The sequence below is a fragment of the Lygodium microphyllum genome, chromosome 24 (assembly GCF_053477565.2).
Source record: "Lygodium microphyllum isolate KBCC chromosome 24, Lygodium_microphyllum_v1.1.10, whole genome shotgun sequence".
NCBI lineage: Eukaryota > Viridiplantae > Streptophyta > Polypodiopsida > Schizaeales > Lygodiaceae > Lygodium > Lygodium microphyllum.
Window position 1 is genome coordinate 41,943,088 of NC_141158.1, and position 15,642 is coordinate 41,958,729.

Below are 15,642 nucleotides of genomic sequence, written 5' to 3' on the forward strand. Positions count from 1 at the left end.
GCATCAAACTTTCATGCAGTGATGTGCTTTTTGTTGTGATCTCTTTCACCAATGCCTTTGTGTTCTTGTTCTTGCTTTGTGTCTATACCCGCAAATCGGTTCTCATATTGACATATTCATTTTTTAATGTCGCAAGCTTATTCAAAACAATTTTCAAACATTTAAGGTGACTTCAAATATAGATTTTGGAATTTTAGACCTTGAGGTGTGTCCTTGGGGACCCATGATAAATTCCTAACTAATTGAAAGCAATGAAACCACTTTGTGCAACTTTGACAATGGACTTGGGCACTTTGCTATCATTCTCTTGACCAATAAAATTTAAAATATATAAGGCAAACTTGCCAATAACTTGTTTAAACGCCTTGGAGGAGAGGAAATAGATATTGCACCATGATTCTTATGTGCTAAGTCTTTTTCTCGCTTGTGTATGAACTATGCTAAGTACCTATGAAGGGATTCATCCTACCTCAAGTGTGAAGATTTTTCCTCCTTTACAAAAAGTATACAAATAGATCACTTGTTCTGTTACTAAATGTGCCAATTAAAGAATATATATTTTCCCTTAGTGAAAATAAATAAGCACATGACATGAAAATGACTAGATTGCAGAGTGTGTTTTCTTTTATCAGAGAGGCAAACATATGTGGCTATGAAATTAACATGCGCAGAGGAGACAGAATGACTCACGCAAGTCTATAGTCTCATTGTATTGTCTACATAGAAGGAGGGAGAACGGCCTTGCTTCTTCAGAAGAGCCTTCTATACATAAGAGAGAGATTGGCCTTGTGAAAAGAGACACTTCTTGGCGGGGCAAATCTAGCTATGCCATGTAGTGTGAACTTTAGTGGGTTAACCAAGTATCTCCATTTTGAGAAGTACTTGAAGTTCCACGCCTCGTAGCTCAGAGTTTTTGTCACCTACCCACACGCCAATAACTACAACTATCATGACTTGTGCATGTCTAATCGACGTGCGTGTGACCTGGGCCTTATTGTGAAAAATCCTTTGTGATTACATTAATTTCATCTTATCTGTGATGGCCATGCTCCTTCGTATTCCTCGACCCAGCTAAATTTCATCTGTGCATTTGGCATGCTATCAAGAAGAGGAAGAAATCCTGGCATTGAAGGAGATGACAGTCCTGTCGATTCTGTAGGTGCAGATATGGCGGGGAGGCCTCTGTACTATCAAGATATGGCGGAGAGGCTTCTGTACCATGCATATGGAACAGTCCATGCACTGGATGGTCTTATTTTAAACAAACCTGCCATTTCACAAGGCCACAACATGAGGAACAATCGGCTGCCGCTGTAACGGCGATGGACCTTCTATGGAAGGAGGGGTACCTCAGAGATCCCGGGAAATGGCCGGATTGCAGCAACGGCACGGTGGGTACTCCTCCATGCAGCAACCGTGGATTTGCAGACTTCAAGCACAAAACGGCTCATGAGGAGCTCACAATCCCAGGAGTACTGCAACATCAAGTAAATGGTAGAGAGTTCCGTTCTCGGCAGTCAAAAGCAACTTCATCAGGACGATGCCACAGCTTTTGTGGCCTCATTGAAGGCTTGTGTCAAGCAAAAGGACCTAAGCCAAGGCATAAGACTACATTCTGTTATTCTTGAGGCCGGGTTGCTTGGAATGAATGATTATATTGCAACTGGTCTGATCGATATGTATGCTAAGTGTGGTGCACTTGCGAAAGCGCAAGACGTGTTGGATGAGCTTCCAGTTCGCAGTGTAGGCTCCTGGAATGCCCTAATCACAGGGTATGCCCAACAGGGGCATGGTCAGGAAGCACTGAAATGTTTTGATCAGATGCAACAGCAGGGTTTCTCTCCAGATGCAATCACTTTTACCTGTGTCTTGAAAGCCTGCAGTAACATAGGAGCAACTGAGAAGGGTGAACAAATTCATGCTGAGATTGTTAGACGGAGGTTGTTAGAAAAAGATACTATTCTTGCTACTTCATTGGTGGATATGTATGCCAAATGTGGCATGCTTGCAAAAGCACGACACGTGCTTAATGAACTTCCAGTTCAGGAAGCGTTCTCTTGGAATGCGCTCATTGCAGGGTATGCTCAACATGGCCATGGCCATGAAGCATTGAACTGTTTCCGACAGATGCAATGCCAAGGCCTTTCTCCAACCCATATCACCTTTACATGCATTGTAAAAGCTTGCAGCAGCATAAAGGCAGTTGATAGTAAGATTGAAGAAATACATGCTCAGGTTGTTGGACAAGGTTGGCTTAAAAAAAATCCTATCCTTGGCACTGCATTGGTGGATATTTATGCCAAATATGGTGCACTTGCAAAAGCACAAGAAGCCTTTGATGAGCTTCCAGTTCAGGATGTGGTCTCCTGGAATGCACTCATTGCAGGGTACACTAAACGCGAGTATGGTTATGAAGCAATCAACTGTTTTGAGCAGATGCGACACCAGGGCCTTTCTCCAAATGCTGCCACCTTTATCTCTATCTTAAAAGCCTGCAGCTGTGTAAGAGCAGGTGATAAGGGAGAAGAAGTACATGCTGAGGTTGTCAGACAGGGGCTATTAGAAAAAAATATAAATCTCTGCACTGCACTGGTGGATATGTATGCCAAGTGTGGTGCACTTAAAAAAGCACAAGAAGTGTTTGACAAGCTTTCGGTTCCGGATGTGGCCGCCTGGAACGCGCTCATTGCAGGATATGCTGAACATGGGCAGGGCCATGAAGCACTAAACTGTTTTGAATGGATGCAACAGAAGGGCCTCTCTCCTGATGCCATCACCTTTACCTGCATTTTGAAAGCATGTGGCAGTCTCAGAGCAACTGAAAAGGGAGAAGCAATACATACCGAGGTTGCTAGACTGGGATTGCTTGGAACAAATGCCATTCTTAGCACTGCATTGGTGGATATGTATGCCAAATGTGGCAAGCTTGACAAAGCTCGGGAAGTGTTTGACAAGCTTCCATATCAGCGTGTAGTAACTTGGAATGCCCTAATAACAGGGTATGTCCAACACGGGCATGGTCATGAAGCTCTGAACTGTTTTGAGCAGATGCAACAGCAGGGCCTGTCTCCAAATGCTATCACCTTTACGTGCATCTTGAAAGCCTGTGGCACTGTAGGAGCCGCGGAGAAGGGAAAAGATATACATGTCGAGGTTGTCAGACGAGGGTTGCTTAAATATAACACCATTCTGGGCACTGCATTGGTGGACATGTATGCCCAATTCGGCACACTGGAGAAAGCACAAGAAGTTTTTGATGAGCTTCCAGTTCAGGATGTGGTCTCTTGGAACGTGCTTATGGCGGGTTATGCCCAGCTTGGAAAGGCCAAAACCGTTTTCAGCTTCTTCGACAAAATGATAGGTGAAGGTATATGGCCAGATCCTGTCACCTTCATTGTTTTGCTTAACACATGCAGTCACTCAGGTCTTGTGGATGAGGGTCAAATGTACTTTAAGACTATGAGCACAAGGTATAGTGTTGTACAAACTTTAGATCACCATGTTTGCATGGTAGATCTCTATGCGCGTGCAGGGTACTTTGACAAGGCAATTAGAATGATAGAAGAGATGCCACCATCTGGTTCTTCTGATTATATTCTATTGTGGCTTGCCCTGCTGGGTGCATGCCGAAAATGGGGAAATGTGAGGCTTGGAAGGTTGGCCTTTGAACATGTTATTCAACTTGATGAAAATGATGGTGCAGCATACGTCTTAATGAGTAGTATATATGCTGCTGCTAGTATGTGGGAGGAGGCAGACAGGGTTGAAGCTATGAGAGTGAAAAACAAGGCAATGAAGTTGCCAGGATGTTGTTGGTGGACAGATGCCATTGGAAAAATCCATTCATTTGCTGCTGGGGATACTAGTCATCCTCAAAGCAAAAGTATCCATGGAAAGCTAAAAGATATTAGTGAAAGAATGTTACGGGAAGGGTATCCCTTACGTTTGAATTCGGTATCAGAAGACATTTCAACTGATGCAAAGGACAATATGCTATGCAGGCATAGCGAGAAGTTGGCCGTTGCCTGTGCCCTCATCAATACAACTAAGGGGACATCTATACATGTTACAAAGAACACACAGGCTTGCAGTGATTGCCATCTTGTAACTTCACTTATATCAAAGTGGGAGAAGCGCAAAATTGTGGTCAAAGATACAAATCGCTTCCATATTTTTGAGGATGGAAAATGTTCTTGTGGAGAATATTGCTGATGAAAGTACAACTGAGTGATCTTACTTGAAAAGACGAGTGTGCACCATGGTGACACAGAAAAATTGAGGTGGTTGCTTCAAACCATCGTGTCATTCATATCAGAGATGGTAATGCTGCAGCATACATGACCAATAACTGTCTCGAGAAGCCCTAGGTTTGCTTGCCTTGCAGTTCTATGGAATCATTGTGGAAATAACTGAAGGTTGACTGTCACAAGACCACAGTAGATCTCCTCAGCTCCAGCGTGCCTCTAACGTACATATGAAGGTAAGCTTCAAGACTCCCCTTGGAACCGAATGGATGCAGAAATACATAAAGGTTATGAGACCTCCATATTTATTACCATCAAACATGTCAGTCAATAACTTGTGGCTCAACTCTGCTACTCCTCACCTTGGGTGCTTGTGGCAACTGTCAAGGTATGAAATTGATGAAACTGGCCTTGCGTAACCCATTGTAATAGAGTCACCACACTGGTGCCCCTTTGGATCCTGAGCAAGCAGACTCTGCGATCGTTGGATCTTCTCCTCTGACCTCCACTTTGTTATCTGGATCCAAAAGAAGGCTGCGCTTGTATGTGACAACGAAGACTGCAGAGAGATGCTTAGAAAGTAAGATCCTCTCCTTGCAATCTCTTGGATCTTCAAGAATAGGTGAATACAAATCTTTAACAGCCTAGATGAAAACCCTTTTCCGTATGGAGAACCAAGGACTCCTGAACCAATCATTGGAAGGCATGGCGTCTCAAGGTGAGGCCCAAAAATTCCAAACTTCCCCATTGGTATCTCTCATACCAAATGTATATACTGGTGATATAAGCCTTCAAAGGAGTAACCAAACAATGAATAATGACATGCTCTCAGAAATTAAATGCATGTAACAAATACAATTTAAATAGGTGGAGTAATGTCCATCAATTCAAGCTTATACAGCATTCAAGCTACATCACAATTTATCACGCACAATAAAACAAGAATTGTCCTACCTTACCTGAAAATAAGTTTTATGTGGCCGTCGTCCTACTGTGCATAAAGTGAAGTTTTCTATGGCAGCAGCATCTAGAAAGTGATTCATCATTTACAATTCGAATACAGCAATAAAGTATTCATTATCAATCCAAATTTACGAATATACACAAGTGTCTTCTCTTTGCAGAACAGTTTTTTACACCAAATGAAAGCAAACATTATGGAGAAAATTGTGTACAAATGATTTACAATTAGAGCATACTGTATGTTAACACCTTTGTATTCCCATTCTGTCCATTAATTCCCGACTTTTCCCTCTTCAATGGTAAGTTCTAACAGGATTCATAGTTAGTTTCAAATCATTCCTTCTTACTTACAGAGCATTACCCTTAAAGGTTGTGATAATCCGCAACCTAACCAATGTGCCTTGAGAGGCAAACTCAAAGCATGAATATTGGGATTTGTAAATGCACGAGATGCAAATCACACGTAATTAAAATCAATGGGCCTTAAAAGAAGATGAAATAATAACTCAATAACAGCAAACACGGTAAGATCTTCAATTTAGCTAATCTCCAAGCTTGCTTAGCTTGCAAGCTATCCTTCTCCATTCACTTGAAAAAGGTCCTCTCTTTAAAAGAACCTTTGGAATAACATGGCATCAGGGGCTTGTTTCTGCAATTTCTCTACATGACCTTCCATAACTCCCCGATTTCTTAAGCTTAAGTCTCTGTCATGACCAAGATACCTCCCTTAAACATTTGTGACCATATAAATGTTGACACCGTAAAAGCTGTAGCATAAGTATGCTGCTTGTAGTGTACATCAATTTATTACAAATACAGCAACTGCTTTCCCTGGTGCAAGAAGAAAGATGTATAATTTGTGAGGCTCACATATATAAAACAGGAGGCTTGGCCCTTCATGGCACATGAGTGAGGGTACCTGTGAATGCATTCAGGAAAACTGTAAAACGGTCTTGGTTTGACATAAAATAGAAGGGCATGTCCATGGACGTATGTCAATCATTGGTGCAACACATTCAAAGTATTTGAGACATATATGATCGAGATCTTAGTTGACAATGGCTGATAAATAGCAAAAACTGAACAATTTTACTACGATTTAGAATAAATATTCCTGCTTGCCAAGGTCTGGCCTGAGAGCTACAACATTGCCTCGTTTGTTTTAAAATGGTGGTGCTTATAAACACTAAGGTGCAGAAGGTGGGAACTCATGGCCAAATGGTTGCCAACTCCTATGCAACTCAGGGAAAAGGCAAGATACCAGATCTTCAATCCATTGCTCAGGCTTCTGCATTGGATATGCACAAAGAGAGCGATGCTCGGTGTGCCAGCCATTGCTCGCTGCTCCCAAGGGAATCCAGAAGGTTGAAACGAAGCTGCCAATGAGAGCTCCATGCCAAAGGGATACTGATCTTTCTTTTGTTGGGCTGTATTTCTATTCTAAGGGTCGTGTTCCAATGGATGAAAGAGTTTTCTGAATGGTTTCTCTGTACCTATCAGGCCCATTGTAGCCTGGTCTACCTTTGCTTTGTTGGCGAAGGCGTCTATCAGGTCTTGTTTGGATCACAGGCGGAGACGAATTGGATTCTTTCATGCTATGTTGCGTTTAGTGGCAACTTGGTCCATAGCTTGCCATGGTCTGTGCCACTTCCTCTCCCGAGAGATGCTCCTATCGGAGTGTCCTGCCTCGGCATCCTTCTCCTATGTACATTGCATTTAAGCACAATTGCGTGCAATTGCATTGGCGTTGGGTAAGGTCTTAATATAACGTCCCCCTTTGTCCTCTAATCCCAACTTCCAAGGGAGAAAGGAGAGCGTGTATGCTTTGGGAAAGTAGGTTCAAACTCCTCCAGGTGCTGGAGATCCAAGGTAAGCAAGGGCAACATTAGAGGACAACACTAGGTTAATTGGACAACATTTCAGCGCAAAAGCCGAATCCCTCTTCAATTCCTTTCCTTCTCTTTATATCTCTTCCCATGTTACATGAAGAAAGATTTAATGAAATAGGTTGTTAAGTGCCGCAGCTGTTTAACCATGTCATCAATCCAAGGCTTGGTGTTTAGCCCAATCCTACACAACCATGTGGCACTCTTGGGCAATCATGTGTGTGGTCCTCTAAAGCAGCCACTTGTAGGCAACCGCGTGTGTGGTTCTTTGGGGCCACAACACATCCCCACGAAAAAGGAAAGATTATCTGAGTGTGGTGTGGGTAAGTGGAATTTGTTTGTGAAATCTGTTAACCTTTATGCCTTGATTTTTGTTGTTTCTTGCCTAATTTGAGGAGCACCTTTTGCGCTTTGTTCTTAGTGCTACATCTTAATATTTTTTCGTTTTGACATCTCTTTGCTTTCTTCCCTACTTTGGAGTTGCTTGCAATTGGTCTCTTTTGTTACTTGTGAGATCCACTCAATGCATGATGGTTATGCCTATGGAATGTATCTCAGTTGTTTGACACATTGATTCTTTGACAATTCTTGGTGCTAGTCGCATATTCACACTCATTGCTAGTTGGAGCTATTCCTTGGCAATTGCACCTTGTCTTATATTAGTGATTGTCCCTCTTTGACATTGATTTCTTATTGATGTACTTCATCTTCAACATGCTGTAATTGCAATTTACTACACTATTTATGCAAGCAATCATCTTCATTTGACAGTTCTTTGCATTGAGTTTATGGACAGTTCATTACTTAGTCAGTACCCCTTGTTTTCAGCTTGATTTGATAGTGATTTTAGGGTTGTTTGCAGTAATTACAACAGCCTATTTTGATAGTTTGTGCACTTGTTTGCCTTCATTATGGCTAGTGGCTCAATTGATAGTGCTATCTTTAACATTGGCAAGTTAGATGGCACTAACACGATAGCTACTAGAAGACCCAAATTTTGGCAAGTTTTAGTATAGAAAATATAGCTTGAGCCCTTGAACCATGAGGGTGTTAAGCCCAAATTTATTGATGCAAATGATTAGATTGAATTAGATGAGCTATGTCAGTCCACCATCATATTATCCCTCTCTAAGTAGGTGTTTTATAATGTTATCTCTGATGGCACTCCACATGTGATTATGGGGAAAGATTCGCAATGTCTATGACAAACATAGCCCCACTTCTCAGATATATTGGATGACGCAACTCATAGACCTTCTCATGAAGGAGGGCACTTCTATGTTAGCCCACTTAAATGAGTTTCATTCCGTTATCAATCATTTGTCTTTGCAAAGGGATTGAATTTAAAGACACTCTTCTTCCCTTATTTCTCTTAGTTACATTGCCTAAATCATGGGATATCTTTCGCATTGCTATATGTGCCAACATACCTACTGATGGGTTATAGTTGTAGGATGTAGAGGGTGCACTCTTGGACTAAAGAGGCTGACAAAAAGAATGTTGATGCTTCCTCCACCTCTCATGGTTTGATAGTTAGAGGCAATAATGGTAGGGGTAGTATAAGTGTCGTGGCAGAGACTCTCAGCAGTCTCACGCTCTCAATCACGTGGACAGTCTTGCAATAAATCCCGTGGTCATAAGTCCTCATTAACTTGTTATTACTATGGGCAAGTAGGGCATATTTGACTGTAGTTCCATAAGATGCACAAGGACAAGTGTAAAAAAAAGGGCGAGGATAAAACACATGACAAAAATAATGATTGCAGCATTGGCAAGTCTAGTGTTAAGATTGAAGAGATCAATATTGTGTAGATTAATTTTGATGATGATTTCATACTTGCAGATTCTTCTCTTGATACTTCACATCTAACTGATGCTTTGTTAGGGTATACTCAGTGTTGGTTGATAGATTCAGGGGCTTCTTTTCATGTGACCCCCTCATAGAGAGTCATTTCACTTCTATCATAGCATTATGCAATGCTTCATATTCAATCAACTCTTGCAAAGGAAATGGAGTGCAAAACTTGCAGTCTTGCTCTTCTTACAAAGGGATTATAGTATTGATCTTGCAATTCCGTAATTCTTGTAGCGAAACACTGGCTTGTTCTTCAAATCGAGCAATGCAATGACTTGAAATATTATATTGCATGTTAAAAACATTGGTCTCCTAAACAAATACATCCAAAGATGGTGCATTGTGCACTACAAGTAGTGGTACTTCTTCAAGTTTTGGCAAAGTTCCTTCATTGAAATCCAACTTAGTAGCTACATTATCTTCCCTTAGCATCAATAAGAGAACCAGGAAAATCATGCACAATGACATCTTCATTGCAACAACCATAATATTCAAACTTATAATCCATGAAAACATCATCTTCTTGCATACATACTTGATCTTCTTGATCACCAATTTGATCATCTTCATTGTGTTCATAAACTGTTGGCTTGTTTTCTTCTTGATTAAAGTTGATTGAAGATTGATTATGACAGTTTGCAAAATACCAAAATATGGAAAATACCTTGAGATTATTGATGCAAAGTGTGTGATGAACCACTCTCCCATTCGCAAATTGCTCTGTTGGGTTTGGGGCACTTGAGGATCCTTGGCTTCTTTGGCTCTTGTCCTCTCTCGCTCCCTTTACCTCAATCTTTGGCAAAACCATGGGTAAAGAGAACTAATCATCATCATCACTTGAACTTGAATTGGAATCAAAAAATCGAAACCCAAAACATCTCCCTTGAGATTTTTAAGTATTGTAAGCAATCTCCCAATATGCTTAACACTTGAACAAGACCCGACTTTCTTGCCTTCATGATCATCATCCCATTCATTAGCATCACGAAGAATATCCTCAAAAGAATCCAACTTCTCCCTTGCTTCATCCATATTCAAACTTGAAGCCTTCCTTGCCTGCTGATGAAAACCTCTTGCGGATACCATTAAACTCATTGCACAAATCAAACATGTAGAAATACTTATAGGATTTTCCATCTTCACAAAACCCATGAACATAAAAACAACACTTTGAAGTATGTCCAGACTCAAAGCAAAATTTGCACCACTTCTTCTTCTCCTTTGATTTACCCATTGCAATTGATCTGACTGAGGTTTTGAACTTCAGAACTGAAAATGAAACCTGAATGCTCTCTTGTTAACCCTTTGTAGGCTTTCTATAGTAGTAGGTAAAAGATAGGGCTTTCTCTTTTTCTCACTACATTTAGTTGGAGTTTGTTACATAGATGGAATTCTTGCAATAGTTCTTGCATTTTGAAATATCTCTATGAACAATCTGTCTCTATTTTCACCCAAGATTGAAAATCTTCATGCTTCTCCTCCTGCAATTTTCCTATGAAATATATCATCCTATTGCAAGTAATATAGCACTGCTTCAGGTAGTTGTCATTGCTTCAGGCAGTTGCCATCATTGCTTCAGCAGTAGTCATTGCTTCATGCAGTTTGCCACTGTTTCAGGCCTTGACAAAAATTTCAGATTTGGGAAATTCTTCTTCATATAGAAACTCTGCCTCATGAAGAATTTTGTTTTATACAGGAATTCATACAGGAACTTTGCTTTATGCAAGAACTCTGCTTTATGTAGGAACCTCTGCTTCATGCAGAAAAATCAAATTGCTGGCCTCAACTTTTGTCATTTTTAATAGTGTTTTAACATAGAGATACATGGATGCAATGACATGCTATATAACTAGAAAACCCTTTGAACTCCATACGACAAATTTGTTTTTCGTCAATAAAATGAAGTCATTTTTTCTGGTACCATTTGAAGTCATTTTGTTGTTAAACTTCCACAGCAGAGATTCAAAAAGGCATGGTAGGATCACCAAAGTGTTGCTACCCTAATCTATACAAAATGCATACTAGGACAAATAGTGCCACATGTGGGGAAAATACCTAATCTTATATATGTGAGGCATAGAACATAAATAACATGCTAAGAATAAGACATGAACACAATGAATAATGGCGCGCGAACTGTCAAATTTGCTATGTAATAATGAGAATCCATTATTTACAGGTCATGAACATTAGAGATAACCCAAAAACGAGAACAATACTAGTTTTCCTTATCATGCCATGTTTTTACAATTGCCTACAAACTGCACTTGATGAGGTATCCATTTCATGAGGCATTTAAGGGATGCCTCACATATAGAACTAATATGACTAAGGTCAAACCATGCTAAGGGCATTTTACATGAAGTGTGAAACCATGACTAAAATACATGTCCTTGAAAGGAATGAACATTCTTACTCGTTTGCAGTATCTTTTTCCCCTTGACTATAAGTGCTTTGAGTCTTGTGATCATTGTTTATATGGTAGACAGACATGTAATATGCATAAAAAGTCTAGTATGATACACATGGGTGAGTCATTGGCTCTTCTTCCTTCAGATGTATGTGGTCCCATGCCGCCCTCCAACTCATTAGGTGGTGCAAAGTACTTCATTACTTTCATTGATGAATATATGTATAAGGTCTATGCATTTTCCATAAAGCAGAAACTAGATGTCTTGGCTACATTTCAACGTTGGGTTACTTTAGTTGAGAACCACTCTGAGTACAACCTAAAATGCCTATGGTCAGATAATGAGGGTGAGTATGTTGCTATAGCCTTTGAGAAATTTTATGATGAGTAGGGTATTACGCACCAATTGACTGCCCCGTATACCCCACCCCAGAATGGTATGTTTGAGTGCATGAATGGGACAATTGAGGAGTGAGTTCATAATATGCTTAGCTAGGTAGGCTTGCCACAATATTTTTGGATTGAGACAGTTATTACTGTTGTACATTTGATAAATCAATCCCCATTTATTGCTATTAACCATCAATTGTAGAGGAGGTATGGTTTGGGAAACCTCCCTCATATGCTCATTTGCATGTCTTTGCTTGTGAGGCTTTTTGCCATGTACCCAAGGACAAGTGCAATAAGCTAGATCCTAATGCTAAGAAATGCATCTTTCTTGGTTATGGGGATGCAGGCAAGATGGGCTATTATCTATGGGATCAGTAGGCTCAAAAGGTTATCTGTAGTAGCCATGATGCTATTTTCCATGATGACAAAATGCATAAGCAATCTGAGCATGTCGTTGAGGTACATAGGGTGATATTTTAGGAGGAGCATCTTGTTAATATGCAACCCCCTAGACAGTCTATAATAGCCATTGATGCCCCTGTGGCCCAGGTCCCTAATGCTCCACATGATGTACATGCCCCACAGCCAGCTTTGAGGCAGTCTACTAGAGATAGACGAAAACCTGTGCAATTTGAGGCCTCTATTGATTATGTTATGGTAATAGATGATGGTGATCCTTTTACTTATAATAAGGCCATGCACAGAGGTGATAGTCACTCTTGGGAGAGGGACAAATCATATGTAGTATTTGGTTCCCTTACTTAATGGCAAGCGTGCTTTGCGTCGTGCAAGCTGGTGTACAAGTTGAAAAGTATCCCTAGACATCCCAAGTTGATAGGATACAAGGCCAGATTGGTTGCTAAGGGCTTCAATCAAGAACATGGTGTGGACTTTGATCAAGTGTATTTTCCTATTGTGAAGATGACTACTCTACGCTTGGTACTGGTTTTGGTTGCTCAGCTTGACTTGGATCTTTATCACATGGATGTCAAGACACCTTTTCTTCATGGGGGCTTGCATGGTGAAATTTATATGGGGCAGTCTAAGGGCAGTTTGGAAAATAAGTAGACTACATTCTTACCTACTTGGAAAGAAGTGCACAATATAAATTGACCATCAATCCATAATTTCAATGATGCAGAAAGCCATGATTTCAATAATTTCAATGTTTGTTTCCCATCAATCCATAATTTCAATGATCCATAATTTCTATGTCTACAAGGTATCATTTCATAATCAAGTACACAAATCATAGCAAAAATGTCATAGTGGATAGCCTTTCATGCATTCTAGAAATACAAAACACTCAAACATGGAATATATCAAGTGATAAAAACATACTAGTAACATTACAAGAAAATGATTTAAAAATATCTATAATAATTGATAGCATAATGAAGAAAACAATAGACACAAACACAAGAAATTACCAAATAAAGTATAACTTGCTATATCATATAGAAAAGGATCAAGAACCACACTTTTGTGTGCCATCTTCCCTCGTCACAATGTATATGGATTACTATCATATAAACCCAATATTCAAACATCTCGAATTTCATACAACCAATAGTAGCAACAACACCATTTGAGATAGTTGGATGGGACCTAATTGGTACATTCCCAAAAACCATGACAGGAAACAAACATATTGTGGTGTTGATAAATAATTTGACAAGGTGATGCAAAACATAAGCCTCACCCAATTGCATAGCAACAAGTATAGCCACATAGTTCCTACTACAAAAAGTCATCCTACAACACTCATATGCCAGGATCATAATTTCAAGTCAAGGAAAACAATTTACTAGTGAAGTGATGGAGATATTTGCAAAAAGCATGGGCATAAAGAAAGTATTTACAATTTCTTATCATGCGCAAACCAATGGGCTCACAGAAAGATTGAATAAAACACTAAAACAAATGTTAAAAGTAAACATGAAGAGTATTGATGTAGCCCACACTTCTCACGTACTTATAGTTAGAGGTAGAAATGGTAACAATAATCATGGTAGAGAGTCACAACCCAACAGGAGCAAGTTTCAATCTCATGGGCAATTGATAGTAAGTCTTGTGGTTGTAAGTCCTCTTTGATATGCCATTATTGTGGGTAGAAGGGTCACATTAGGCCAAAATGCCATGCATAATGATATGTGCAATCAGAAAGGCAAGGGGAGAGTGTAGGAAAATGCTAAGTCTGTTGAGATTATACCTAAGTCTAATGTGACGATAGAGGAGATAAATGCCTTTGGAGTACAATTTTGATGATTACGTTCTTGTTGCCCCATCACGTAATACTATTCAATTGATTGATGCACCATCTTCTTACTCTCAATGTTAGCTTCTTGATTCGAGGGCTTCATTTCGTATTGCCCCACATCACGATTGGTTTCATAGCTACTATACTGGTATAGGTTCTATCAGACTGGGAGATGACCCTACATTGGATATCATTATCATGGACAATGTTAGATTGCAATTTGGTACTGGTGCTCCTTTTATGCTTTATAATGTACATCATGTTTTGGCTTTGACCAAAATCCTTATTTCAATTGGACATTTGAATGATGAGGTACCATGTAGTTTTTGATGATTCTTCATGGAAGGTCACCCGTGGCAGTCTTGTTTTTGCTAGAGGTTCCAAGGTTGGCAGCCTCTACCCTTTGCTTGTTTTTGGGTTTGTTGACCATATTCGATCTTCCACATGTATCACTATGGTATCATTATCTTAGATACATGCCTCTAAAATGAATTAAAATTTTGATTATTCTTGTTTTTATTCATGTGATCATTGTTTGTATGGCAACAAGCAGGCTTGTAACTCATATAAGAAGTCTGATTCTACGAGTATGGTGAGCCTTTGGCTCCTCTGCATTCAGATATTTGTGTTCCCATGCCTTGTTAGTCCTTGGGTGCCATAAAGTACTTTTTTAGATTCATAGATGATTATTTGTATAAGGTGAGCCTATTCCATTGAGCATAATTAAGATGCTTTGCTTACATTTTAGCACTTTCTTGCCAGGTTGAGAACCAATTTGGGTATAGGTTGAAATGACTATAGTCTAATAATGGGGATGAATATCTTTCTAAGGCTTTTGGGTAGATTTGTGATGAGAGGGGTATTAAGCATCGGTTGATCGCCTTGTACATCCCATCCTAGAATAGTGTTGCATAGCACATGAACATGACTATATATGAAAGAGTCCATAGTATGCTTAGTCAAGCAAGCTTACTGCAACAAAAAATTGCCATACATCTCATTATATATCCCCGTCCATTGCTCTTGGGTAGAGTTGCAAAGGAGGTATGGTCTAGTAGACCTCTCTTGTATGACTACTTGCGAGTCTTTAGATGTGAGACATTCTACCATATTTCCAAAGATAAGTACAATAAGTTGGGTTCAATCCATAAAATGCATCTTTCTTGGATCTCTGAATGCAAGTGAGATGGAACCATCATCTTTGGGATCCACAAGCTCAAAAGGTTATCCATAGCCATGATGTTATTTTCCATGAGGAGAAGATACATATGAGACCCGAGTAGGTGATTGAGGTATGTAGGATGATCTTTCAAGAGGAGTCTCCTTTTATAGTTGTCATTGCTATCACTAGCAATTGCCGAGACCCTATGGACCTCTTATCAAGTGAATTATTTCAAGAAAGTGGCAATGGCTACCCTTGGGTAAGTTACTCATGAATATATATGTGCATCATGTGGGTTCAAAATAAGGTATTTTTAAAATACAAATTTTATACATTATTTATATACATAAGGGTATAATATAAAGGGGTTATTTACAGATTGAATAGAAAATGATTATGTTTTATTTAGAAAAAAATATAGATATGGATATTTATAAATATGGCTTGAACGCACGTGATGTAGAGGATATAC

At 39.6% G+C, this 15,642-nt stretch overlaps 1 protein-coding gene across 1 annotated transcript; it reads left to right on the forward strand.

Annotated features, from left to right (window-relative positions):
- Nucleotides 1-1,028: 1,028 nt before the first annotated feature.
- Nucleotides 1,029-5,216, forward strand: LOC148015011 (pentatricopeptide repeat-containing protein CRR2, chloroplastic-like). The gene has a single exon (XM_087665667.1). It carries the CDS (start codon nucleotides 1,492-1,494, stop codon nucleotides 4,210-4,212), a length of 2,721 nt encoding a protein of 906 aa, XP_087521793.1. The 5' UTR covers nucleotides 1,029-1,491; the 3' UTR covers nucleotides 4,213-5,216.
- Nucleotides 5,217-15,642: the final 10,426 nt, after the last annotated feature.

Bases quoted from the DNA above. Each gene is read 5' to 3' on its own strand.
- LOC148015011 (XM_087665667.1), top strand. From the start codon at position 1,492: ATGGTAGAGAGTTCCGTTCTCGGCAGTCAAAAGCAACTTCATCAGGAC.